This window comes from Pristiophorus japonicus, chromosome 7 (assembly GCF_044704955.1).
Source record: "Pristiophorus japonicus isolate sPriJap1 chromosome 7, sPriJap1.hap1, whole genome shotgun sequence".
Classification (NCBI taxonomy): domain Eukaryota; kingdom Metazoa; phylum Chordata; class Chondrichthyes; family Pristiophoridae; genus Pristiophorus; species Pristiophorus japonicus.
Genome location: NC_091983.1, coordinates 204,595,815 through 204,622,540, shown reverse-complemented (window position 1 = coordinate 204,622,540; position 26,726 = coordinate 204,595,815). Strand labels below are relative to the sequence as shown.

Here is a 26,726-nt window from a genome sequence, read left to right as displayed (position 1 = left end):
TGACTGTCAATGCATCCACTATTTCCAAGGCCACCTCCTTAAGTACTCTGGGATGCAGACCATCAGGCCCTGGGGATTTATCGGCCTTCAATCCCATCAATTTCCCCAACACAATTTCCCAACTAATAAGGATTTCCCTCAGTTCCTCCTCCTTACTAGACCCTCTGAACTCTTTTATATCCGGAAGGTTGTTTGTGTCCTCCTTAGTGAATACCGAACCAAAGTACTTGTTCAATTGGTCCGCCATTCCTTTGTTCCCCGTTATGACTTCCCCCGATTCTGACTGCAGGGGACCTACGTTTGTCTTTACTAAACTTTTTCTCTTTACATATCTATAGAAACTTTTGCAATCCGTCTTAATGCTCCCTGCAAGCTTCTTCTCGTACTCCATTTTCCCTGCCCTAATCAAACCCTTTGTCCTCCTCTGCTGAGTTCTAAATTTCTCCCAGTCCCCTGGTTCGCTGCTATTTCTGGCCAATTTGTATGCCACTTCCTTGGCTTTAATACTATCCCTGATTTCCCTTGATAGCCACAGTTGAGCCACCTTCCCTTTTTTATTTTTACGACAGACAGGAATGTACAATTGTTGTAGTTCATCCATGCGGTCTCTAAATGTCTGCCATTGCCCATCCACAGTCAACCCCTTAAGTATCATTCGCCAATCTATCCTAGCCAATTCACGCCTCATACCTTCAAAGTTCGCCTTCTTTAAGTTCTGGACCATGGTCTCTTAATTAACTGTTTCATTCTCCATCCTAATGCAGAATTCCACCATATTAAGGTCACTCTTCCCGAAGGGGCCTCGCACAACGAGATTGCTAATTAATCCTCTCTCATTACACAACACCCAGTCTAAGATGGCCTCATCCCTAGTTGGTTCCTCGACATATTGGTCTAGAAAACCATCCCTTATGCACTCCAGGAAATCCTCCTCCACCGTATTGCTTCCAGTTTGGTTAGCTCAATCTATGTGCATATTAAAGTCACCCATTATAACTGCTGCACCTTATTGCATGCACCCCTAATTTCCTGTTGATGCCCTCCCCAACATCACTACTACTGTTTGGAGGTCTGTACACAACTCCCACTAACGTTTTTTGCCCTTTGGTGTTCTGCAGCTCTACCCATATAGATTCCACATCATCCAAGCTAATGTCCTTCCTAAGTATTGCATTAATCTCCTCCTTAACCAGCAATGCTACCCCACCTCCTTTTCCTTTTATTCTATCCTTCCTGAATGTTGAATACCCCTGGATGTTGAGTTCCCAGCCCTGATCATCCTGGAGCCATGTCTCTGTAATCCCAATCATATCATATTTGTTAACATCTATTTGCACAGTTAATTCATCCACTTTATTACGGATACTCCTTGCATTAAGACACAAAGCCTTCAGGCTTGTTTTTTGTCCTTTTAGAATTTTGCTATACAGTGGCCCTTTTTGTTCTAAACACAAGCCATCTCTCTATTATAACTACTATATCATACCCCTCCAGTTATTATTGCTTCTAACTTTGTTTTCAAACATTTTGTACATTCACACATACCACACAATCCTAACCCCAATTTTTTTTAGTAATCTTATTATTTAACTTTTTCACATTCTGATCTGTTCTTTGTTATTTTCCTGCTGTTCTTTGTTACCTCCCTTAGCCTTTTTGTTTTCCTTTCTGTTTCTCTTGTTTTTTCCAAACATATGCATTTAAACTTTCCCCACAGCACAACCCACCCAATGAGTAAATTGGTACCAGACACCGCAACAAAAATCCATCCAAAATAAATGTTCTTGCAAGAAATAAACTTAATCTAATTACCTAGAGATTTTTGGGTTGATCAAAAGTAAAACTAAAGCATATAGCAACTTATCTGAAGAAGGTCCCAGTTTTAAACACAACACGAGTTTGTTCGGAAGATGGAGAGGACGTTACCTTCAGAAGGTATGTTGGGATGTTGCTGAAATCCACCGGGAGCTTCAAAAGGAAACGGGCGGAAAATTCACCAGTCTGTGGAATTGATAGAAATAATAATATTACCTTGAACTTTAGCTCATCCAATGCCATTGAAAGTAGGGCTGTGGAATATTAACAGTATACATCATGGTTTGGTCGATGCATTCAATGGATAGCATTTCATATGATGACTTCTCAGAGCACAACTTTCATTCCAAATATATGGAAAGCATGAGCGGAAGTTGAATGAATGAAACATGACTGATATCCTTTCACTGATTTCATCAACACATTAGGAAATCTTTTATTATACATTTACAAAACAAAGATCAAGCTTTAGACTCCTTCTATCCAATATTCTACAACTGAGTGGACAGTTAGTTTCAGAAACTGGGATCCAACAATTGAGACACACACTAATAATTCTAGACACAATAAAGCTGAGCCTGTTGTACATTTGCAGCGTCGAGAATCCAGAGTTCTGGAATCCGGAACGATCGGTGGCAGGGTCGTCTGGAATCCGTAAAATGTTCTGAAATCCGGACCCTGCCGATCTCGGGGCCTCCCCAGTTGGCCCGCCCGATGACGACCTCCTTGGTGGGGCCAGACGGCCCGAACAGCTCCTCGGCAGGAATCCCATCCTCCCCCTTTGACATTCCGAAATCGGGAAATACCCAAACCTGGGCTTGGGTGTTTCCGGATTCATGACGTCGGAAACAAATCTAAAGTCCGGAAAAGCTTGGACTCCGGCACGGCCTCGGTCCCGAACTTTAGGTGCTGCACCTGTATCTAACAATTGAACATACTTTTATTAATCTCCAGTTCCCATTAATCCAGATCCCAGAAATGAATAAATAACCTTCTAACCAACTATGCAGCTTCCCAGTCAATTTTTTTTCCAACACAATGGTATGGGGGAAAAAATGTCCCATCATCAGCTGCTATTACAATACACAAGATCAATACTAGTAGTGACTGGTCTCAGAAGCACAAATTTTGGACAGACAACTGAGAACCAAATGTAAAACTGCTAGAATTTTCTAAAACTGGATGTCTTCATTTTAGTATTTTTACTTGGATCAATTGGTAGCACTCTCATATCTCAGCCACAATGTTGCTGGTTCAAGTTGTACTCCAAGACTTGAGCCAATAATCTAGACTGTCATTCCAATACAGTATTGAGAATGTGCTGTATTGTTGGAATTTTTGAGATGGTCTTTCAGATGTTGAACCAAGTTCTGGTAGTTTAAGTACATGCAAAAGATGTCAAGACGCTTTTAGAAACATAGAAACATAGAAAATAGGTGCAGGAGTAGGCCATTCGGCCCTTCGAGCCTGCACCGCCATTCATTATCATGGCTGATCATTCCCTCAGTACCCCTTTCTTGCTTTCTCTCCATACCCCTTGATCCCCTTAGCCGCAAGGGCCATATCCAACTCCCTCTTCAATATATCCAATGAACTGGCATCAACTCTCTGCGGCAGCGAATTGCACAGGTTAACAACTCTCTGAGTGAACAAGTTTCTCCTCATCTCAGTCCTAAATGGCCTACCCCTTATCCTAAGACTATGTCCCCTGGTTCTGGACTTCCCCAACATCGGGAACATTCTTCCCGCTTCTAACCTGTCCAGTCCCGTCAGAATCTTATACGTTTCTATGAGATCCCCTCTCATCCTTCTAAACTCCAGTGAATACATGCCGAGTTGATCCAGTCTCTCCTCATATGACAGTCCAGCCATCCCTGGAATTAGTCTGGTGAACCTTCGCTGCACTCCTTCAATAGCAAGAACGTCTTTCCTCAGATTAGGAGACCAAAACGGAACACAATATTCCAGGTGAGGCCTCACTAAGGCCCTGTACAACTGCAGTAAGACTTCCCTGCTCCTATACTCAAATCCCCTAGCTATGAAGGCTAACATACAATTTGCCTTCTTCACCGCCTGTTGTAGCTGCATGTTATACCTTCAATGACTGATGAACCATGACACCCAGGTCTCGTTGCACCTCCCCTTTTCCTAATCTGCCGCCATTCAGATAATATTCTGCCTTCGTGTTTTGCCCCCAAAGTGGATAACCTCACATTTATCCACATTATACTGCATCTGCCATGCATTTGCCCACTCACCTAACCTGTCCAAGTCAGCCTACAGCCTACAGCCTCTAGCCTCTTAGCATCCCCCTCACAGCTCACACCGCCACCCAGTTTAGTGTCATCTGCAAACTTGGAGATATTATACTCAATTATCTAAATCATTAATGTATATTGTAAAGAGCTGGCGTCCCAGCACTGAGCCCTGCGGCACCCCACTAGTCACTGCCTGCCATTCTGAAAAGGACCCGTTTATCCCGACTCTCTGCTTCCTATCTGCCAACCAGTTCTCTATCCACGTCAGTACATTAACCCCAATATTTGACTTTGCACACCAATTTCTTGTGCGGGACCTTGTCAAAAGCCTTTTGAAAGTCCAAATACACCACATCCACTGGTTCTCCCTCATCCACTCTGTTAGTTACATCCTCAAAAAATTCCAGAAGATTAGTCAAGCATGGTTTCCCTTTCATAAATCCATGCTGGCTTGGACCGATCCTGTCACTGCTTTCCAAATGCACTGCTATTTCATCCTTAATGATTGATTCCAATATTTTCCTGATGTCAGGCTAACCGGTCTATAATTACCCGTTTTCTCTCTCCCTTCTTTTTAAAAAAGTGGTGTTACATTAGCTACCCTCCAGTCCATAGGAACTGATCCAGAGTCGATAGACTGTTGGAAAATGATCACCAATGCATCCACTATTACTAGGGCAACTTCCTTAAGTACTCTAGGATGCAGACTATCAGGCCCCGGGGATTTATTGGCCTTCAATCCCATCAATTTCCCGAACACAATTTCCCGCTGAATAAGGATATCCTTCAGTTCCTCCTCCTCAACAGACCCACTGTCCCGGAGTACATTCGGAAGGTTATTCGTGTCTTCCTTAGTGAAGACAGAACCAAAGTATTTGTTCAATTGGTCTGCCATTTCTTTGTTTGAATGGCAAGGAGTTCTCCTAATGTTCTGGCCAATATTCCTGCCTCAACCAACACCACCCAAAGCCACCCTGTTTGGCTGTATGCCAAAAATTGTTTATCCTGAGCCATGATTCCATTCTCGTTCCTGGCTGGTCACTTCGGCTGAGCCACAGTGCAGAATCTATGTACCCCATTTGACCCCGAGCTGAGCTTAGAACCCCATATCTTATCCATCCCCATTTTCTCCTCTGCAAAATTTTGTGGCAGTTTGTACCTTATAGTTGCTATACAAATGCAAGTTTTGTTGTTGGGTCATTGTAATCACCAGATAGTAATTTCTCTATAGCAAGGAGGCATAACTACAATATATAGCAATTTGGAATGGCTTTATGAAATGAATTAATTACTTACTATACTTTTAAAATTATTCATAAGAATAGAACTAGGGGGCATAATCTTAGAATAAGGGACTGCCCATTTAAAACTGAGATGAGGAGGAATTTCTTCTCTCAGAGGGTTGTAAATCTGTGGAATTTGCTGCCTCAGAGAGCTGTGGAAGTTGGGACATTGAATAAATTTAAGACAGAGACAGACAGTTTCTTAACCGCTAAGGGAATAAGGGGTTATGGGGAGCAGGCAGGGAAGTGGACCTGAGTCCATGATCGGATCAGCCATGATCGTATTAAATGTCTCCTCCACGACAGAGTCTGGGCCTCCTCGACAACGGCTGGACCTCGCGTGGTGACAGACGGCCTCCTCCTCGACGACGATCATGTCCCCCTCTCCCACGTCGGCGACTGGCCTCCCCATCTCCTTCAGCCACGAGTGGAGCTCTCCTTCCCCACCTTGCCTCTTCTCCACCTCCAATACGTGGTGAGTACCATGGCTGTGACCCTCCCTCTACTCTCTCACCCTGAACCCCGGTGCGCCACTGACCCTCTCAATACCTGCCCCCAACCAGGCCTCGGACCACCTACCACCAAGGGCGCTACCCAGCGCTGAGCCTGCGGCCAACATCTCACCGTAGGCAACTAGGCCCATATAGCAGTGCCTAGTCGCCAGTCGTCTTGGACCCCCTTGCTACTGGATCAAGACCTAGCTCAGCTAAGCCCGTGTAGTAGCTGGTGTGCAACGACCACTCCATGTTAAAAGAACTCACGCACAGGCATCTTCCACTCCGTTAAGATGAAGTTCGGGACCTGGAACGTCAGGACCCTCATGGACAACCCCAACAGCGACAGGCCCGGAACGCCGCACCGCCATAGTTGCCCGGGAACTTAAGACGCTTTGATATCGACATCGCTGCCCTAAGCGAGACCTGGCGGGCAGGGGAAGGTCAGCTCAAGGAACAAGGTGGAGGTTACACCTTCTTCTGGAAAGGGAAACCAGAGGCAGAATGCCACCTCCACGGAGTCGGTTTTGCCATCAAAAAGGAGCTGGTTGATCGCCTTAAAGACTTCCTCTGCGGGGCTAACGAACGTCTCATGACTCTTCGACTCACCCTATCTCGGAACCAGTGCGCCACAGTTATCAGTGCATACGTCCCAACACTCGATGCAACTGATGAGGCCCAAGATGGTTTTTACACCAACCTCGAAAACTCCCTGTCCTGCGCCCCCGCGGGCGACAAACTGATCCTCCTCAACTCCAGGGTTGGCAAGGACACAGACCTTTGGGGGGGGGGGGGGTGATTTGGCAGAGGGAGGTAGGGAAAGCCAACTCCAGTGGTACCCTACTCCTGACAAAATATCCAGAGCACAAACTTGTCATCACCAGCACCTTGTTCCGCCAGAGGGACAAATACAAGGCATCGTGGCAACACCCTCACTCCAAGCACTAGCCCCTGCTCGACTATGTCATCGTCCGAGTCAGGGATTGCAAGGACGTGCGCATCACCCTCGCCATGACAGGAGCCGACGACCGCTGGACGGACCACCGCCTAATCCGATCCATCATCGACAACAAAATAGCCCCAAAGTGGAAGGGGCAGCAGAAGCAGTGCTGCAAAAAAAGTCAATGCCAGAGCACTTAAGGATCCAGCTAAGAGAACCCTATACAGCCAGCACCTCACAGCTAACCTGGCGTGCCTTGACGACCCCGAGACACAGAATGCCCACAGCGCTTGGTCTGCCCTCCAGGCCTCCATAACCAGTGCCTGCAAAGAGACGCTCGGTTACTCAACCAGGAAACACCAGGACTGGTTTGATGAGAATGATCAGGAGATCCAAGAGCTAATAGATCGCAAGCGCAGGGCTTTTCTGAGCCTTAAACAACCACCCAACGCGGGAGCGGCAAAGCAGCATTACCGACGGCTCAAGGCTGAGGTCCCAAAAAACTTGGGACCTAAAGACCAGGTGGTGGTTGGAGAAAGCTCAGGAGATACAGCAGCTGGCCGACAACCATGATGTACGAGGATTCTTCATTGCAATCAAGGCCACCTACGGGCCAAGGCCTCACCCCACTGCTGGCTAAGAACGGGGAAACGCTCATCAAGGACACTGAGGCAGTCAGGGCCTGCTGGAAGGAGCACTTCGAAGGTCTCCTCAATCGAGTCTCTGCCTTTGACCCGAGTCTTCTCGACTCCATCCCACAGCATGCTACCCGCCAGCATCTCAGTGAGACCCCAACGCTGCACGAGGTAGAAAAAGCCATAAGACAGCTTAAAAAGAAGGCTACGGGTGCGGACGGAATCCCTGCTGAGGCATTGAAATATGGCGGAGAGGCACTACTGGCATGAATACACAACCTCATCTCTCTCATCTGGAGGGAGGAGAGCATGCCGGGGTATCTCAGAGATGCAGTAATCGTGACCATCTTTAAAAAAGGGGACAAGTCCGACTGCGGCAACGACAGAGGAATCTCCCTGCTATCAGCCACTGGGAACGTCATCGCTAGAGTTCTCCTTAACTGTCTTCTTCCCGTGGCCGAGGAGCTCCTCCCGGAGTCACAGTGCGGATTTCGTCCCCTACGGGGCACAACGGACATGATTTTTGCAACGCGGCAGCTACAGGAAAAATGCAGGGAACAGCGCCAGCCCTTATACATGGCCTTCTTTGACCTTACAAAGGCCTCTGACACGGTCAACCGTGAAGGTCTATGGCGTGTCCTCCTCCGTTTCGGATGCCCCCAAAAGCTCGCCACCATCCTCCGCCTGCTCCACGACGACATGCAGGCCATGATCCTTACCAATGGATCCACCACAGACCCAATCCACATCCGGACTGGGGTCAAACAGGGATGAGTCATCGCCCCAACCCTCTTCTCAATCTTCCTTGCCGCCATGCTCCACCTCACAGTCAACAAGCTCCCCGCTGGAGTGGAACTAAATTACAGAACCAGTGGGAACCTGTTTAACCTGCGCCGTCTCCTGGCCAGATCCAAGGCCACCCCAACCTCGGTCGTCGAGCTACAGTACACGGACGACGCCTGCGCCTGCGCACATATAGAGGCTGAACTCCAGGACTTAGTCGACATATTTACTGAGGTGTACGAAAGCAAACATCCGTAAGACAAAGCATTGAAGCACTAAGCACTGACCACACTCGATCAGCTCCGCTGGGCAGGCCACATAGTCCGCCACCAGCCTGTCCTCACTGCACAGTACTGCCCCCCAGTCATCAAGATCCACGGTGTGGCCCTGGACACCGTGGACCACTTCCCATATCTCGGGAGCCTCCCATCAACAAGAGCAGGCATCGACGATGAAATCCAACACCATCTCCAGTGCGCCAGTGCAGCTTCGTCCGACTGAGGAAAAGAGTGTTCGAAGACCAGGCCCTCAAAACTGTCACCAAGCTCATGGTCTACAGGGCTGTAGTAATACCTGCCCTCCTGTATGGCTGAGAGACATGGACCATGTACAGTAGACACCTCAAGTTGCTGGAGAAATATCACCAACGATGTCTCCGTAAAATTCTACAAATCCCCTGGGAGGATAGGCGCACCAACATCAGCGTCCTCATCCAGGCCAACATCCCTAGCATTGAAGCACTGACCACACTTGATCAGCTTCGCTGGGCAGCCCACATTGTCCGCATGCCAGACACGAGACTCCCAAAGCAAGTGCTCTACTCTGAGCTCCTTCATGGCAATTGAGCCAAAGTTGGGCAGCGGAAACGCTTCAAGGACACCCTCAAAGCCTCCCTGATAAAGTGCGACATCCCCACTGACACCTGGGAGTCCCTGGCCCAAGACCGCCCTAAGTGTGGGAAGTGCATCCATGAGAGCGCTGAGCACCTCAAGTCTCAATGCCAAGAGCATGCAGAAATCAAGCGCAGGCAGTGGAAAGGGCGTGCGGCAAACCAGTCCCACCCACCCCTTCCCTCAATGACTATCTGTCCCACCTGTGACAGAGTCTGTGGCTCTCGGATTGGACTGTTCAGCCACCAAAGAACTCACTTCAGGAGTGGAAGCAAGTCTTCCTCGATTCCGAGGGACTGCCTATGATGATGATGAAATGGCGGAGCAGGCTCGAGGGACCGTATGGCCTACTCCTGCTTCATATGTTCTTACAGTATTTTCAAATCACAAAGCATAAAAGAATGGAAGGAAATATTCATATTATAAAAATAAATTAGGTACAATATTGTAGAAGCAGACATGCAAAGGGAATTATTGAAACTTTGGGCTAGAAATTAGTTATAGCCAAGAAATGGATAGTGTTTAGATTAAAAATGGTTAAGTAGCACCAGTTGAAAATCGTCTAGGCTGCACGCAAAATTCGCCTCACTCCTCATTAAAATGATTGCAGTCATGATTCTAGTCTAAAAGCTCAAGCTCACTGGTGTTACACTGAAAAGATGGGCCAATATTGGGGGCAGTCTAAACGCAAGTAATGATTGCTACAGGCTTTTTTAACTACTTAAAGGGAAGGTTCATTGATGCTGCAGTACCTCAGCAATGTTGGGTGTGTAGCTGCCTCAACAACCATAAGGCGGCAGACAAAGGAGAAGGAGCACTTATTACCAATCCTGATGGCAGATCTCCACCCCAGGGAGAGAGTCCGGAGGTTTTCTGTAGAAGCTTTGGAGGCATTGGTTTTAGCGGTGGAGAGAAGACGGGCGGTCCTGTACCTACCCCTCAACTGGCAGGAGGCCCTCGCCACACGTCTGCCAGACTATGTGGAGGGAGGTGGCACATCACGTCACGGGCAGCACTGTACTCCTCAGGACCCACATACAGTGCAGGAGGAAGTTCAACGAGCTCACACTTGTGGTCAGGATGAGTGAAGTCTTCAACAAATGCTACATACAACCATCTGTACCACAAACTGGTCAATGCACTACACCCACAGCACACACCCACCAACAATCTCTACCTAGCAACGCTAACATCCACAGCTCACACGCAATGACAGCTATTCAACTATGGCAGGCACAAGGGTCATTCGTTATTAGAGTTCATGTGACATGTGTGATATGTTTATAGATAAATATATTAAGTGTGTTTGGAATATTTTGTGGTCTCTCTCATTTCACCTTTGTGCCCAGAAGGATGCTGTGAATATGGCATGAGACAGGGATTGTATGATGGGGATGTGGTGAGCTACAGAGATTTGGGGTTTAATTCATGTGAATCGGAGTCTAATGAGCCAGTCATGGACAGCCCGTCCAGAATGTCTTGCTGCGTCCGCTCTCCCTCCTCATCCTTGTCCTCCTCCTGAGGTTATCCTGCAGCCCCCATGACTGTGAGGAAGTGTGAGCAGAAGCCTTTAACAAATTATGAATGACTTCTGCACTTGAATCAACACTGCCAGTCACCTAAAAACTTGAAATAATTAAAGAAAGCTGTTTCAGTTGCAGGAAATAGCAAACAGGCACTGAAATTACAGAACCATCTTAGTTGGAGCTGATTGGGGATGGTACCTTTAAATATTGCTGCTGCAACCTCCTTTCTGCTGGTAGATGTCAGCTTTCTCTATCGTTGCTCTGCGTTGCCGATAAGATAAGTGTCTGTAACGAAGTTGGGACATCTGACGTCCAGTGAGCGTTGCACACTCACTGACATCGTGATCTCCATGATGCGAGGTCCCTGGCGATTGAGGCTACCAGCAACACTGAAATGGCGAGCGGCGATAGAACCTGCATCAGCTGTCGTTACAGCAACGGCATTTTAGCGCCATGTGGCGTAAACCACACAAATTTTTCCCCCATAGTCTATTATTACTAGGTGACTGCCAATGAGAGTCTAACTGGCTAGCAAATGTGCTGGATTACCATAATTATGAGCAGGATACTGGGAGATTGTCCAATCAGAGACTTTGTCCAAGTAAAAGTCTTGAAATACTGAATAGAAGTGTCCGATTACTCCAATATCAGATAGCTGTATATCTATTTATACACTAAGGCCGCGATTTCATCTGCCGAGGCGGGTCCAGTGTGAGCGGGATGGGTGGCGGGTTGGGACCTCACTACTGGCACCATCCCGTTCTGTGAGAAGAATCTTCCTGATTGGGCTTGTTAAGCCCACCCAGCGAGGTTCCCAGCTAATTAAAAGGAAACGGGTCTGATAACACCATTTGATGACGCGTCATCAGCCAGTTTTCTTAAAGGGACCATGCCAACTTTCATTTTGACAGTTGTGCTGTCAGTGATCTGCAGCATTGAGGTGTTGCAAACACTGACAAGCACTGCACAAAGGTGCACAGCTCTCCCATGACTTCCCCCAAAGTTTTCTTCCCTTCCAATGGGCGGAAGAAACCTCCCCAGGACACCAACACAGCCGAGTTGCACACTGTACAAGAGGGCACAAGCAGGGATGTCATCAAGAGGACCTGGCGCAAATCTTTCAATGATCTTAGTAGATCAGGAAAGGTTATTGCAAAGCCACACTCATACTGCTGTGCCACTCATCACATCCCCATCACTCTGCCTTCCCTACCCTACTGCTGCACATCTTTCTCACACCAACTTATCTTGCACCTCCACCCATCTCTCTCTCTATCTACATTATCACATCTCCATTTCACGAGCCACCCCTCACACTTGCCCATTCATACCAACTAACAGCACACAAGAGTAGGCATTGGGGTCTTTTAGCCAATGTTTGTCAAGTTTCTTCTAATGTGTTGTCAAATATTCAAATCCTTATTTTCAATACTTTACCTACTTGGACAGATGTGTGTGCACCTTTGGAAGTGGCTTAGTAAGTTGCAGTGAATGGTGAGATGTAACGGTACCCCCTGCAATGGTGATAAGTGTGAAAGGAATGGCTTGGGCAATGTGGGGATGCTTTATGGTGCTGGCGTGGAGTAGTGCTAACCTGACTCATCATGTGGCAGCCAGCGTGTACAGCGTCAAGTGAAGTAAATCTAGCCATGGTGAGGCCAGCCCTGGCAGCAATGTTGGTGTGCCTGGAGATGTTGGTGTTATAGCTGATTGTGGTGGGATTCTGAGGATCAAGGGGAGATTTTTGCAAGCGCACCAATGCTGATGGAATAGATGGCAACTAAAGTTGAAATGACAGAAGCGATCTCTTAATGGTGAGAGGTTGTTGTAAGGAGGTGACAGTGGATAGAGAATACACTCCAAACACTTCCATCCTCCCTAAAGCTGAAAAATGTATTCCAAATCCTGAAGGTTCCAGCTTCTAACATTGGAAAGGGAACAGCTGTGAAAGGGTTGCTTTTATAGCACTTCTGCAGTTGTCAAAGCAATGGAGAGTCACTGAAAACCTGACATCCTACAGAGCATTGGTGAGGTCACACCTGGAGTACTGTGTACAGTTCTGGTCTCCTTACCAAAGGAAAGACATACTTACCTTAGAGGGAGTGATGCAGAGGTTCACTAGACTGGTTGCTGGGATGAGATGATTGCCCTATGAGGAGAGATTGGGTAGACTAGGCCTTAATCCCTAGAGTTTAGAAGAATGAGAGGTGATCTAATCTCAAGGGGCTTGACAGGGTTAATGCTGAGAAGATATTTCCCCTGGCTGGAGAATCTGGAACACGGGGTCACAATTTCAAAATAAAGGGTTGGCCATTTAGAACTGAGATGAGGAGAAATTTCTTCACTCAAAGGGTTACGAATCTTTGGAATTCTCTACCCCAGGGATGCTCAGTCGTTGAGTATATTCAAGACAGAGGTCGATACATTTTTGGGAACAAAGGGAATTAAAGGATATGGGGATAGTGTGGGAAGGTGGAGTTGAGGTAGAAGATCAGCTATGATCTTGTTGAATGGTGGAGCAGGCTCGATGGGCTTAATGGCCGACTACAGCTCCTATTTCTTATGTTCTTATGTTTATTTTCTTATGTCCTTACTGACGTGATCCCTGAGCAACAGCAACCTCGTGAAAAAATGGTTAGTAGGTGGTAATACGCTGTTCAACTACCGCTAAAGACCCTCTTAACTATCTCAATTGGCTCAGCCGCTGCTTAGTGCCAGGTCTGCAAAGCACAGGCAGACCCAGCACTTGGAAAACTGACACGGGGGCGTGTTCAGAGTGGGATACCGCCCCGCTGTCAATCTTTAAGATTTTGACAGCGGACCCGCTGAGCCCCAAGAGTTTGTACTTTTGACTCCATCACCACAATTCTTAAACTGGTTAATGTCTCAAACAACTGTTTAAGAGGGTGGCCTGATTTTATTCTTAAATAGATGTGACATAATCTGAATTATTATTTTGCCTTGGAATCTGATGCATTATCCCCATTTCCCATGATTTCAGACATAGTAGTAAAATAAAACAATTACAAGCCTAAACTTACTTCACAGCACCACTCTCTCTCAAAAATTTGGACACATAGGCCCCAAGTTTCCACATGATTTGCTCCTGATTTTTCCTGGTGGAGAACGGAGTATCTTAGAAATCGGAATTCTCCACATTTAAGTTTTCTGCAGTTCTAGTCAGGTAGAACAGTTTCACTTTTGAACAGAATTTTTTTTTCAAAAGGGGGCGTGTCTGGCCACTGACGCCTGATTTGAAAGTTTCCACACTGAAAACGTACTCCAAACTAACTTAGAATGGAGCAAGTGAAGATTTTTATACGCTTGAAAAAACCTTGTCTACACATTAAAAAATCAGGCGCAGGTTACAAATTAGGCGTCGGGAACGAGGTGGGGGGGGGAAGGGAAGTCATTAAATTCTACAATCAATCCTTAGTTATACTTATACAAATAAATCCAACATGAATAAAAATTTATAAGCAAAGAAAAGATTAAATAAACCATGTTCCTACCTGTGTGAAAGTGCTTCAGGCAGGCCTTTCAGGCAGCGGTGTGGCGTCGGTCCCGACGGCAGGGGCAAGAAGCAGCAAGCAGCCTCAGTGCTTGAGGCAGCGGTGTGCCGTGGCGTCGGTCCCGACGGCAGGGGCAAGAAGCAGCAAGCAGCCTCAGTGCTGATCATGGAAGGGCAATGTGGTTTTATTAAAGAATGTAAAAATTGAACAGCTACAAAGAATTTGAATAGTCTCAAACAAGTGCATGTGTCCCGTTTATCACAGTCTATCTTTAATTACAGAATGAGTGGTGGAGATTGAAACGGTAACGAGTTGTAAAGGCTGAATTAAAATGCACAGTTGCTGCAGTAACACTGGTTAAAGAGCCAACATTAATTCAGCAGGTGATTTATTCAGCAGTGCTGCTAAAAGCACTCCCTCACACACAGAAATATCAAGAAAATTAAAATGCAAGCCTTTGCAAGGGTTCAATAAATACATTTTCACTTTTTCTGCAGCACTTTTAAAAATGGCTGAGTGCCAATGTTTACTTCAGACTGCGCGTGCACGAACGCTCCAACTCGCATGCGCAGGGTTGCCGGCACCAAAAAAACTCATTTAAATTGTACCCGCCCCCTCCTACTTACAAAATCGGCGAGAGCGCCCCCTGTGCGCCGCGCCAAGCAGACATCGAGCTGCAAGGAGCTCGAGAATACCGCGTTTTTTTCAGGCGCCGTTTTTGGCGCAAGAAACAGGCGCCCAGCTCTGAGGGGCGCCTTTTTCGCCGCGTGTGGAAACTTGGGGCCATAGTTCTTTCAAGTCTTTTGGGCTGATTAGTTAAATACAGAATATCTGAATTTGTGTATATGACTGTTCCTTATAGCAAAGGAAACAGTTTAGGTTTTCACTCATCACCCATGTCAGTAGACATTCTAGATTTGGCATAGGCCAGGCACTTTGCTGACAATGCCACGAAACCTCTATCTCGGCCAATTTGTACACAAAGTCCTACAACTAAATGTAAAACTAAAAGGTAACTTTGTTCGGTGCAAACATAAACTTTTCATTTTGCATGTAGTATTCAGCAGAGTCCCTTGTTTTCGTCAGAGGTGGGAATTGACATTTCTGAAACAGAGGTGGAATAGAAATCTTGGAACAACTCAATTGAGCCGACACGAAATAAGAGAGGAACTCATCTTTGAGTGTAGATATTCTAGCTTTAGAGTAAGACAGCCACTTGCATCTGATGAAGGGTACACACCCGAAACATTACAAACCAGTCTTTGATCTTTACGGATGATTACTGACCTACTGCGTATTTCCAGGAGTTTCTGTTTATAATTTAAGAGGATCTCAAATTGAATTAGTGTAGACAGCAAGAAAAACAGACTCACCCGGGAAAAAGACAGCATGAAAATTAGCTGCCCAATGCTTCCCATGCAGAGAGCTGCTCATAGGGGGAAATATTTTGAAGTTTAGTGGACCAATGTTGCAGATAGGACCTTTAATGACAGCATTCATATCATTACATTATCTGGGAACACCACCTATGCCCTTATGGACAAAAGAAAAATTTGTGAATTGATGCCAAGTAGTGATAAAGTTGAGGGCGGTTTTGTTCTGTACACTTGCTTCTACAGGAAACTGGATTGCCCAAGCTTCTTTCACTTAAAATCATTAACAGTTATCAGAGAGAAACCTTCATCCTGTCTGTCTAGCCTGTAGTTGAACCCAGGAATTCATGATGAAATACAATTTTTCATTTTTTCACATCCATGTACTGGCCATGTACTGAATGATTAGCCATCATGAACAACAAGGTCAAAGAAACCAGTGAGATGTGAGGGTGAAAAAAAACCTCTTTTTTCCAGAACAATGCTGATCTCACTTTTTACTTCAGAAAACTTGGGAGAGTCAGCTGTAAAACAAACACTCAAGTAGAAATAAAGGGGTAAAATTTCCACAGATGGTCCACTGTAACTTTAGAAGAGACCCCGGAGAAATGGCAGAAATAGTCATTAGGACAAATAAGTGGATAAATCCCTGCAGAAATTCCAGATGGAAATGGTTTACAATTTAGTACAGGTTGAGTGTCCGAAATCTGGAAACCTCGCGACTGTTCCGGATTCGGGTATTTCCAGATTTTGGAACGTCTTTGCCTGGGCCGAGGTAGAGTCAGGCAGTCGCGGTAAGGGGATAGGGTCGGGCAGCCGAGGTAAGGGAGTGAGGGGGGAGCTGGGGCACCGAGGGCCGAGGCGGGCGAAGTCACGGCGAAGTCGGGCTGGAGGTCGGACCGCCGAGGGCCGGAGTAAGGTAGGGCTAGGGCGAGAGCGAGCCGCCGAGGGCCGGAGCGAGGGAGGGCCAGGGCAAGGTCGGGCCGCCGAGGGCTGGGCGCCGAAGGCCGGGGCGAGGGAGGGCTGGAGCGAGGTCAGGTCACCGAGGGTCAGGGCGAGATCAGGCCCGGGTGCGCGGAGGGCCGGAGTGAGGCCGGGCCGCTGAAGGCTGGGGCAAAGTCAGGTCGCCGAGGCGGGGGGAGTCCGGATTTCGGAAAATTTTCCAGTTTCTGGACAACCTCACCACGGATTGGTCCGGTATCCGGATTCTGGAACATTCCGTATTTTGGAACTCCAGATTTCCGACGCTCAACCTGTACCATAAAAAATTATTAAATTAACTGCACTGGGGAAAGCGTTATTTCCAAATAAGTAATTTAAAAGGGTGCCACTGATATGACAGTATAGCAGCCCAGTGGAGCTCCAACAGACTGTGCATGAAAATAATAGAATATAGTATTCCTTAACCAATTACTTACTTTTAAAGGGTAGATACTGTCATGTACACAAATGTAGTAGCCAACATTTGCAAAAAGTCCCACAATTTAATATAAAGCTACACTAAGAGGCTAGATTTTCGGCAAAAACTAGTTTTATGCCAAAATTACCGTTTTCACTGCGCTACCGTTTTTAGGCCAAACTTTCAGCCTTCACGGTCTGCATCGGTAAATTCGGCGTTGCACAAGGATTAGTGGCGCAAACCGCAAGTTTCGGCAACTTTAGTCCAGGGCTGGTAGCACTGCGAGAAAGGCCTAGGGGGTGGGGGGGAAAACAAACAAAAAAAAATGTTGCAAAAAAAAAACATTCAAAATACATTCAAAAGAATTTAAAAAAAATCAAAACTTTAACTTATCTTTTTTGCAGCTCTTCATACTTACCGCTGCTGGCAGGGCTGCACTGACAGGTTTGACCCCGTCGGTATTCTGGGCCCAGAGTACGGTTCCGGAGAGAGCCGAAAGTACGATGGTAACGCAATCCACGGCGTTGCATGTCAGTGCTCCTCTTCCCTGGCAGTACATGGAAGCTCCGCTGCAAAAGGGTGCTCGAAGATCCCGCCGACCGGGTTTTCGTCACAGAGGGTCAAATTGCGGGAAAACCCGGTTGCAAAGTCGGGGAAAATCCAGCCCCTAAGAATGCAGATCGATCAGCACTTGTAAAGATAAAAGACAGGTTCTGATGTTTCGGGTCTACACTCTTCATCAGATGCAAATGCCAGACTTATGCAAAACCTAGCATATCTATAGAGTCAAAATTAGTTTCTCTCTTGTTTGCTGTCTCAGGTTAATTGAGTGAATGGGGGGGGGGGATATAGAGATCTGGAAAAGGTTGGAGGAGGGCCACTTGATTAATTACCTAGCTAAAAGACTCTTGGTTATCAGGACAGGCTGAGACGACTAGATCTTCTTACCTTAGAAAAATGTAGACTTCAAAAGGATATGCTCGAGATCTCTAAAATAATGAAGGGATTAGATTCCATTCACAGTGGATAGCTTATTTGAGCTAGTGAATAAAGGTAGAACTAGGATCATCAGTATGTCACAAAAGTATAGGTTAGATGTGAGAAAGTACTTTTTGCAGAGTCGTCACCTTCTGGGACAGGTGAGAGTACATGCGGGAAGTGTGGATTTGCTACAAGCATTCAAAAAGGAGCTGGATGGTTCCTATGAGTTATAATACATAGGTGAGTAAATGGGTCCTAGTGATATCAGCCACCGTGGTCTCCTGCAGTATGCCTGATTGCTTTTGAGGGTCAGAGCAATTTCCTTGAATTTTTACCTAATTGACTAAAAACTTTTTCTCTTTATGTTTTACCTTTTGTAGGAGATTGTGAGAGGGGGTGAGTGGAATGGAGATGATGGTATATGTAGGTTGAACCATGTTGGCTTGATGCACCACAGTCAGTCTTTTCTTTTCGTTATTTTTTGTATGTTTTTTTTGTATGTTTCCTGAACAGCAAATAAGACCTGTTAATAACAAATTTGATATAATCTGTTTAGGTGGTGTTAGTTGAGACAGGAATGTTGGCCATAGAAACATAGAAACATATAAAAATAGGTGCAGGAGTAGGCCATTCGGCCCTTCGAGCCTGCAACGCCATTCAATAAGATCATGGCTGATCATTCCCTCAGTACCCCTTTCCTGCTTTCTCTCCATACCCCTTGATCCCCTTCACCGTAAGAGCCATATCTAACTCCCTCTTGAATATATCTAGTGAACTGGCATCAACAACTCTCTGCGGCAGGGAATTCCACAGGTTAACAACTCTCTGAGTGAAGAAGTTTCTCCTCATCTCAGTCCTAAATGGCCTACCCCTTATCCTAAGACTATGTCCCCTGGTTCTGGACTTCCCCAACATCGAGAACATTCTTCCCACATCTAACCTGTCCAGTCCCATCAGAATCTTATATGTTTCTATGAGATCCCCTCTCATCCTTCTGAACTCCAGTGAATAAAGGCCCAGCCATCTCCTCATATGACAGCCCAGCCATCCCTGGAATCTGGTGAACCTTCGCTGCACTCCCTCAATAAGCAAGTACGTTCTTCCTCAGACTGGGGATTGAGAGAAATCCTGGAAAGGTAGTATAATATCGCTCTCCTGACACCAGTGCTGAAATAAAAAAATGCCATTAAAGTCACTGTTGCTGGTTCCCAAAGCACAAGCCTAATGCAGCCAGTGCCAACCCCATTGTAAATTTGCCAAGTTCACTTAATCTACATCAGGAAGACCCCATTTAACAAAAAAGTTGGGTCTTTGTGACAACCAGCGTTAAACGAATCAGCATTTGTTTACTGGGGTTGAGTATTAACGTCACAAACACCCATCAACATCAGTGTAAAGCAGATTTAAATGTTCTATAAAAACGGCTGAGGTGTGGTCAACCTATCAATCTTGTCAAAGGAGCCATGAGAATAATTTAACACAACACTATAATGTGAAACCTTGCAACCATGGAATCTGGCAGCATTTTTATGGAAATCTAGGGGTCAAGTTTCGGCCTGAGTTGCTCCTATTTTTTTGGAGCAACTAGTTTAGAATGGAGTATCTTAGAAATTGCAATTCTCGGCATTTAGTTTGCTCCAGTACTAGTGAGTTATAATAGTTTCATTTTAGAACAGACTTTTTTTTCAAAGCCAGCCACTTACGCCTGTTTTGCAAGTTTAGGCAGAGAAAACTTGCTCCAAACTAACTTAGAATGGAGTAAGTGTAGATTTTTGTACGCTCAGAAAAACCTTGCCTACACTTAGAAATCAGGCGTAAGGAAGAAAGATGGGGCGGGGGGGGGGGCGAGGGGAAGGGACGTTTACAAACATGAAACACATCATTTTTACAAATAAGGAGCCATTATCAATAATAAATGATAAATAAATCAATAAATCAATCAAAAAAAAAATATTTTATTTTTAAAAGTTAAAAAATCAATAAATTAAAAAATTAAGTTTCTACTCACCAACTGCAGCACCGGGAGCCCTCCAACAGCATGCTGGGACAGCCCACCACCCCCCGCCCCCAGTGTGTCTCTGTCAGTGTCTCTCTCTCTCTCTGCCTTTGTCTGTGTTTCTGACAGCGAATGGTGGGGGATGGAGGGTGGAGGGGTGGGGGGGAAGGGGAAGAGGAGAGGAGAAGAGAGAGGGGAGGGAGAGAGAGAGAGAGAGAGAGAGAGAGAGGAGAGGGAGAGGGGGGGAGAGACGACGAGAGGGGGGGGGGGGGAAGAGGAGACGAGAGGGAGGGGGGGGAGAGGAGACAAGAGGGAGGGGGGAGAGGAGACAAGAGGGAGGGGGGAGAGGAGATGAGAGGGAGAGGAGAAGGGGGGGGGGGAGAAGAGGAGACGAGAGGGGGAGGGGGAGAGAGACGAGGGGGGGGGGAAGAGAGACGAGAGGGGGGGGGAAGAGAGGAGAGGAGGGGGGGTAAGAGAGAAGAGGAGGGGGGGTAAGAGAGGAGGGGGGGAGAAAGAGAGGAGGGGGGGGAAAAGAGAGGAGGGGGGGGAAAGAGAGGAGGGGGGGGAAAGAGAGGAGGGGGGGAAAGAGAGGAGGGGGGGGAAGAGAGGAGGGGGGGGAAGAGAGGAAGGGGGGGGAAAGAGAGGAGGGGGGGAAGAGAGGAGGGGGGGGAAGAGAGGAGGGGGGGGGAAGAGAGGAGGGGGGGTAAAAGAGGAGGGGGGGTAAAAGAGGAGGGGGGGTAAGAGAGGAGGGGGGGTAAGAGAGGAGGGGGGGTAAGAGAGGAGGGGGGGTAAGAGAGGAGGGGGGGTAAGAGAGGAGGGGGGGTAAGAGAGGAGGGGGGGGGGAAGAGAGGAGGGGGGGGAAGAGAGGAGGGGGGGGAAGAGAGGAGGGGGGGAAGAGAGGAGGGGGGGGAAGAGAGGAGGGGGGGGAAGAGAGGAGGGGGGGGAAGAGAGGAGGGGGGGGAAGAGAGGAGGGGGGGGAAGAGAGGAGGGGGGGGAAGAGAGGAGGGGGGGGAAGAGAGGAGGGGGGGGAAGAGAGGAGGGGGGGGAAGAGAGGAGGGGGGGGAAGAGAGGAGGGGGGGGAAGAGAGGAGGGGGGGGGGGAAGAGAGGAGGGGGGGAAGAGAGGAGGGGGGGAAGAGAGGAGGGGGGGGAAGAGAGGAGGGGGGGAAGAGAGGAGGGAGGGAAAGAGAGGAGGGGGGGGAAGAGAGGAGGGGGGGGGAAGAGAGGAGGGGGGGGGAAGAGAGGAGGGGGGGGAAGAGAGGAGGGGGGGGAAGAGAGGAGGGGGGGGAAGAGAGGAGGGGGGGGAAGAGAGGAGGGGGGGGAAGAGAGGAGGGGGGGGAAGAGAGGAGGGGGGGAAGAGAGGAGGGGGGGAAGAGAGGAGGGGGGGAAGAGAGGAGGGGGGGAAGAGAGGAGGGGGGGGAAGAGAGGAGGGGGGGAAGAGAGGAGGGGGGGGGGGGGAAGAGAGGAGGGGGGGGGGAAGAGAGGAGGGGGGGGAAGAGAGGAGGGGGGGGAAGAGAGAGGAGGGGGGGGGAAGAGAGAGGAGGGGGGGGGAAAGAGAGAGGAGGGGGGGGGAAGGAGAGGGAGGGGGGAAGGAGAGGGAGGGGGGGGGAAGGAGAGGGAGGGGGGGGGAGGAGAGGGAGGGGGGGGGAGGAGAGGGAGGGGGGGGAAGGAGAGGGAGGGGGGGGAAGGAGAGGGAGGGGGGGGAAGGAGAGGGAGGGGGGGGAAGGAGAGGGAGGGGGGGGAAGGAGAGGGAGGGGGGGGAAGGAGAGGGAGGGGGGGAAGGAGAGGGAGGGGGGGGAAGGAGAGGGAGGGGGGGGAAGGAGAGGGAGGGGGAGAGGAGAGGGGGTGGGGGTGGAGAGGAGGGGGGGTGGAGAGGAGGGGGGGTGGGGGGTGGGGGTGGAGAGGAGGGGGGGGGGGGAGAGAGGGGAGGGAGAGGTGAAGGAGGGCAGGGAGAGAGGAGGGTGGGGGAGAAAGAGGAGTGGAGGGAGGGGAGAAGAGGGAAGGAGAAGTAGGGGGGGGGGGGGGAAGGCTGAACACGCCCGGCATCCTCTTGTCGGCCTGGCTTAAGACTTTGGGCAGGGCCCGCCCACGCCGCCGAAGACGTGGAAGCGGACCGGACCGGGAGCAGGAGCTGGGGGGGGGGGGGGGGAAGAGCCGGACCAGGAGCGGGAGAGAGCTAAGCTGGAGGAGGGGGCAGGCGGGAGAGAGCCAGAGCTGAGCAGTGGGGTGGGGGAGCCGAACCGGGAATGGGAGCTGGCCGGGGGGGGGGGTGGGAGCTGAAAGGGGGCGGGGGGATGGGAGCCGGAGCAGGAGCTGAAGAGGAGGAAGGTCCAGTCTGATCTTCGCCGCTCCAGTGAGCCCATTCAGCCAGGGTTAGGGCCGGCGTGCTTCAGACACCTCCCACACATCCTCGGGGGCCCGAAGCTACTGCACATGCGCGCACACTCTAGCGTGCATGTGCAGAAGCCCCGGCACTGTTTTCAGCACCATGACCTAACTCCACCTCCCACAGCTTGTGCTGCGCTGCACTGAGGGCCTGGAACGTTCCAGCAGCGGGGAGAAGTGCCCTGGGGTTTTAACATTTCATCCAAAATGCGGAACCTGCAGCAGTTCCTTAATATTACACTACATTATGTATTCAAGTCCTAGAGTAGGGCTTGAATCCACAGCTTTCTCATTTAGGAGAAGGAAGTGCTGAGTGGCAGCCATGCTAGCTCCACCTTTCCGCAACCCTCGTCACCAAATTCCCGAGCTTGCACGTGTCCTCTTGATCAGCTAGAGGGAAAGGTTGGAAGCAGTTCTCCCTTTAGGCATCTTTTCACCCGAAGAGATTTCAACAATGAAATGGCAGCAGAAAGAATTTACATACATCACCAGCATTGCTGAAATTTCAAATTCAGATGGAGGGTGAGTAAGTTGGATCTCAAACCAGCATACTAAGCTTAAATAAAGGAGACTATGAAGGTATGAGGGCAGAGTTGGTTAAAGTGAGCTGGGAAAATAGATTAAAGTTTAGGATGGTTGATGAACAGTGGTGTACATTTAAGGAGATATTTCACAAACCTCAAGAAAAATATATTCCAGTGAGGAGAAAAGGGTGCAAGAGAAAAGATAGCCATCTGTGGCTAACTAAAGAAATAAAAGACGGTATCCAATTAAAAACAAGGACATACAAAGTGGCCAAAACTAGTGGGAGGACAGAAGATTGGGAAGCTTTTAAAAGCCAGCAAAGAATGACTAAAAAAATGATTAAGAAAGGGAAGATAGACTATGAGAGTAAACCAGCACGAAATATAAAAACAGATAGCAAGAGTTTCCACAGGTATATAAAAAGGAAAAGGGTGGCTAAAGTAAATGTTGGTCCCTTAGAGGACGAGACCATGGAATTAGTAATGGGGAACATGGAGATGGTAGAAACTCTGAACAAATATTTTGTATCAGTGTTTACGGTAGAGGACTCTAACAATATTCTGACAGTGGATAGTCAAGGGGCTTTGGGGGGGGAGGAACGTAACACAATCACAATCACTAAGGAGGCGGTGATAATGGGTCAAAAGGCAGATAAATCCCCTGGACCTGATGGCTTGCATCCCAGGGTCTTAAGAGAAGTAGCGGCAGGGATTGTGAATGCATTGGTTGTAATTTACCAAAATTCCCTGGATTCTGGAGAGGTTGCAGCAGATTGGAAAACTGCAAATGTACCGCCCCTATTTAAAAAAGGAGGCAGACAAAAAGCAGGAAACTATAGACCAGTTAGCCTAACATCTGTGGTTGGGTAAATGTTGGAATCCACTATTAAAAAAGCAGTAGCAGGACATTTGGAAAAGCATAATTCGGTCAGGCAGAGTCAGCATGGATTTATGAAGGGGAAGTCATGTTTGACAAATTTGCTGGAGTTATTTGAGGATGTAACAAACAGGGTGGATAAAAGGGAACTATTGGATGTGGTGCATCTGGACTTCCAGAAGGCATTTGAAAAGGTGCCACATAAAAGGTTACTGCACAAGATAAAAGTTCATGGTGTTGGGGTTAATATATTAGCATGGTTAGAGGATTGGCTAACTAACAGAAAACAGAGAGTCTGGATAAATGGTTCATTTTCTGTTGGCAATCAGTAACTAGTGGGGTGCCGCAGGGATCAGTGCTGGGACCCCAGCAATTTACAATCTATATTAATGACTTGAAAGAAAGGACCAAGTATAAGATAGCCAAGTTTGCTAACGATACAAAGATGGGAGGAAAAGCAATGTGTGAGGACACAAAAAATCTGCAAAAGGACATAGACAGACTAAGTGAGTGGGCAAAAATTTGGCAGATGGAGTATAATGTTGGAAAGTGAGAGGTCATGCACTTTGGCAGAAAAAAAATCAAAAAAAGAGTAAGTTATCATTTAAATGGAGAAAAATTGCAAAATGCTGCAGTACAGTGAGACCTGGGGATACTTGTGCATGAAATGCAAAAGGTTAGTATGCAGGTACAGCAAGTGATCAGGAAGGCCAATGGAATCTTGACCTTTATTGCAAAGGGGATAGAGTATAAAAGCAGGGAAGTCTTGCTGCAGTTATACAGGGTATTGGTGAGGTCACACTTGGAATACTGTGTGCAGTTTTGGTTTCCATATATACAAAAGGATATACTTGCTTTGGAGGCAGTTCAAAGAAGGTTCACTAGGTTGATTCCGAAAATGAGGGGGGTTGACTTATGAGGAAAGGTTGAGTTGGTTGGGCCTCTACTCATTGGAATTCAGAAGAATGAGAGGTGATCTTATCGAAACGTATAAGATTATGCGGGGGCTTGACAAGGTGGATGTAGAGAGGTTGTTTCCACTGATAGGGGAGACTAGAAGTAGGGGGCATAATCTTAGAATAAGGGGCCGTCCATTTAAAACTGAGATAGAAGGAATTTCTTCTCAGAGTTGTAAATCTGTGGAATTCGTTGTCTCAGAGAGCTGTGGAAGCTGGGTCATCGAATAAATTTAAGACAGAGATAGTCAGTTTCTTAACCGATAAGGGAATAAGGGGTTTATGGGGAGCGGGCAGGGAAGTGGACCTGAGTCCATGATCGGATCAGCCATGATCGTATTAAATGGCGGAGCAGGCTCGAGGGGCCATATGGCCTACCCCTGCTCTATGTCTTATATTCTTATGATCTTATAGACTTGGCAAAAGGTTTGTGCTATACAACAATAATAATTTGCATCTATAAAGCTCCTTTAACGTTAAAAAAAAAGCCTTCCATGACAGTTTGCAAAGGCACAAGGACAAAAAAGGACAGGTAACTAAAGAAAGATATTAGGAAGCATGACCAAAGACTTGGTTAAAGAGGAGAATTTTAAGTAGGAGAGAGTCAGGGAGCTAGAGGATTTTCCAGAGCATAGGCTTAGGCGGCTGAGGGCATGGCCGCCAACGATGGGGTGAATGGGGGAGAGGGTTGGAGTGAGTCAGAGGAATGGAGGGTTCAGTGGTGGGGACATTACAAGGCTGAAGGAAATTACAGGGATAGGGAGGTATGAGGCCATGAAAGGATTGAAAATGTTAAATTGGAGGCTGGGAGCCAATATAGGCCAGCAAAGATAGGAGTGAAGTGCAAGCATCACTTAGTGCAGAGAGGATAAGAGCTGCAGAGGTTTGGATCAGCTGAAATTTACAAATAAAAGAAAAAGACTTGGATTTATATAGTACCTTTCATGACCACCGGACGTCTCAAAGCGCTTTACAGCTGATTAAGTACTTTTGGAGTGTAATCACTGTTGTAATGTAGGAAACGAGCAATTTGCGCACAGCACTCCCACAAACAGCAATGTGATAATGACCAGATAAACTGTTTGTTACGTTGATTGAAGAATAAACATTGGCCAGGACACCGGGGATAATTCCCCTGCTCTTCTTCGAAATAGTGCCATGGGACTTTTTACGTCTACCTGACTGGGCAGACGGGGCCTCGGTTTAACGTCTCATCCGAAAGACGACACATCCGACAGTGCAGCATTCCCTCAGCATAGATTTATGTGCTCAAGTCCCTGGAGTGGGATTTGAACCCATAATCTTCTGACTCAGAGGCAAGTGTGGTATCCATTGACAGATGGTGGAGAATGGTAACCTGGCCAGGATAGCATGGAATAGTCACGTCTGGAAGTGGCAAAAGCAATAATGAAGACTTCTGCAGCACAGGGGCTGAGGTGGGTGGGGGGCAGGCAATGTTATGGAGGTCGAAGTAGGTGCTCTTTGTGATGGAGGAACTTATATTCGTAAGTAAGCCGTTAACATTGTTGTCGCCAAATTAAGTGTATCTAAGGGTTAAGTCATGGCAGGAGAGCTCGGTCACGTGATATGCTCCTCCTGTACCATGTGGGAACTCAGGGACACTTCCGGTGTCCCGGACGACGACGTGTGCGGGAAGTGTATCCCGCCTCCAGCTCCTGACAGACCGCACTGCGGATTTGGAGCTGAGGGTGGATTCACACTGGAGCATCCACGATGCTGAGAATGACGTGAGTAGCACATGCAGCGAGTTGGTCTTACTGCAGGTGAAGGGTCCACAGCCAGCTAGGGAATGGAAGGCCAGCAGGAAGAGCAGTGCAAGGAAGGTAGTGCAGGGGTCCCCTGCGGTCACCCCCCCTGCAGAACAGATACACTGCTTTGAGTACTGTTGAGGGGGATGAATCATCAGGGGAGGGCAGCAGCAGCCAAGTTCATGGCACCGTGGCTGGCTCTGCTGCACAGGAGGGCAGGAAAAAGAGTGGGAGAGCGATAGTGATAGGGGATTCAATTGTAAGGGGAATAGATAGGCGTTTCTGCGGCCGCAACCGAGATTCCAGGATGGTATGTTGCCTCCCTGGTGCAA

At 47.9% G+C, this 26,726-nt stretch overlaps 1 protein-coding gene across 4 annotated transcripts in view; it reads right to left on the bottom strand.

Annotated features, from left to right (window-relative positions):
- The window catches only part of babam2 (BRISC and BRCA1 A complex member 2), a 278,819-nt gene that overhangs the window by 167,004 nt on the left and 85,089 nt on the right, over positions 1 to 26,726 (bottom strand). For 3 of the 4 annotated variants that reach the window (XM_070885724.1, XM_070885725.1, XM_070885726.1), the window contains exon 6: positions 1,927 to 2,001. The exons of the other annotated variant lie outside the window; for it this stretch is intronic. In XM_070885724.1, the coding sequence (XP_070741825.1) occupies positions 1,927 to 2,001 (75 nt within the window). The remainder of the gene's footprint in view (positions 1 to 1,926; positions 2,002 to 26,726) is intronic. 4 annotated transcript variants of the gene reach the window in all.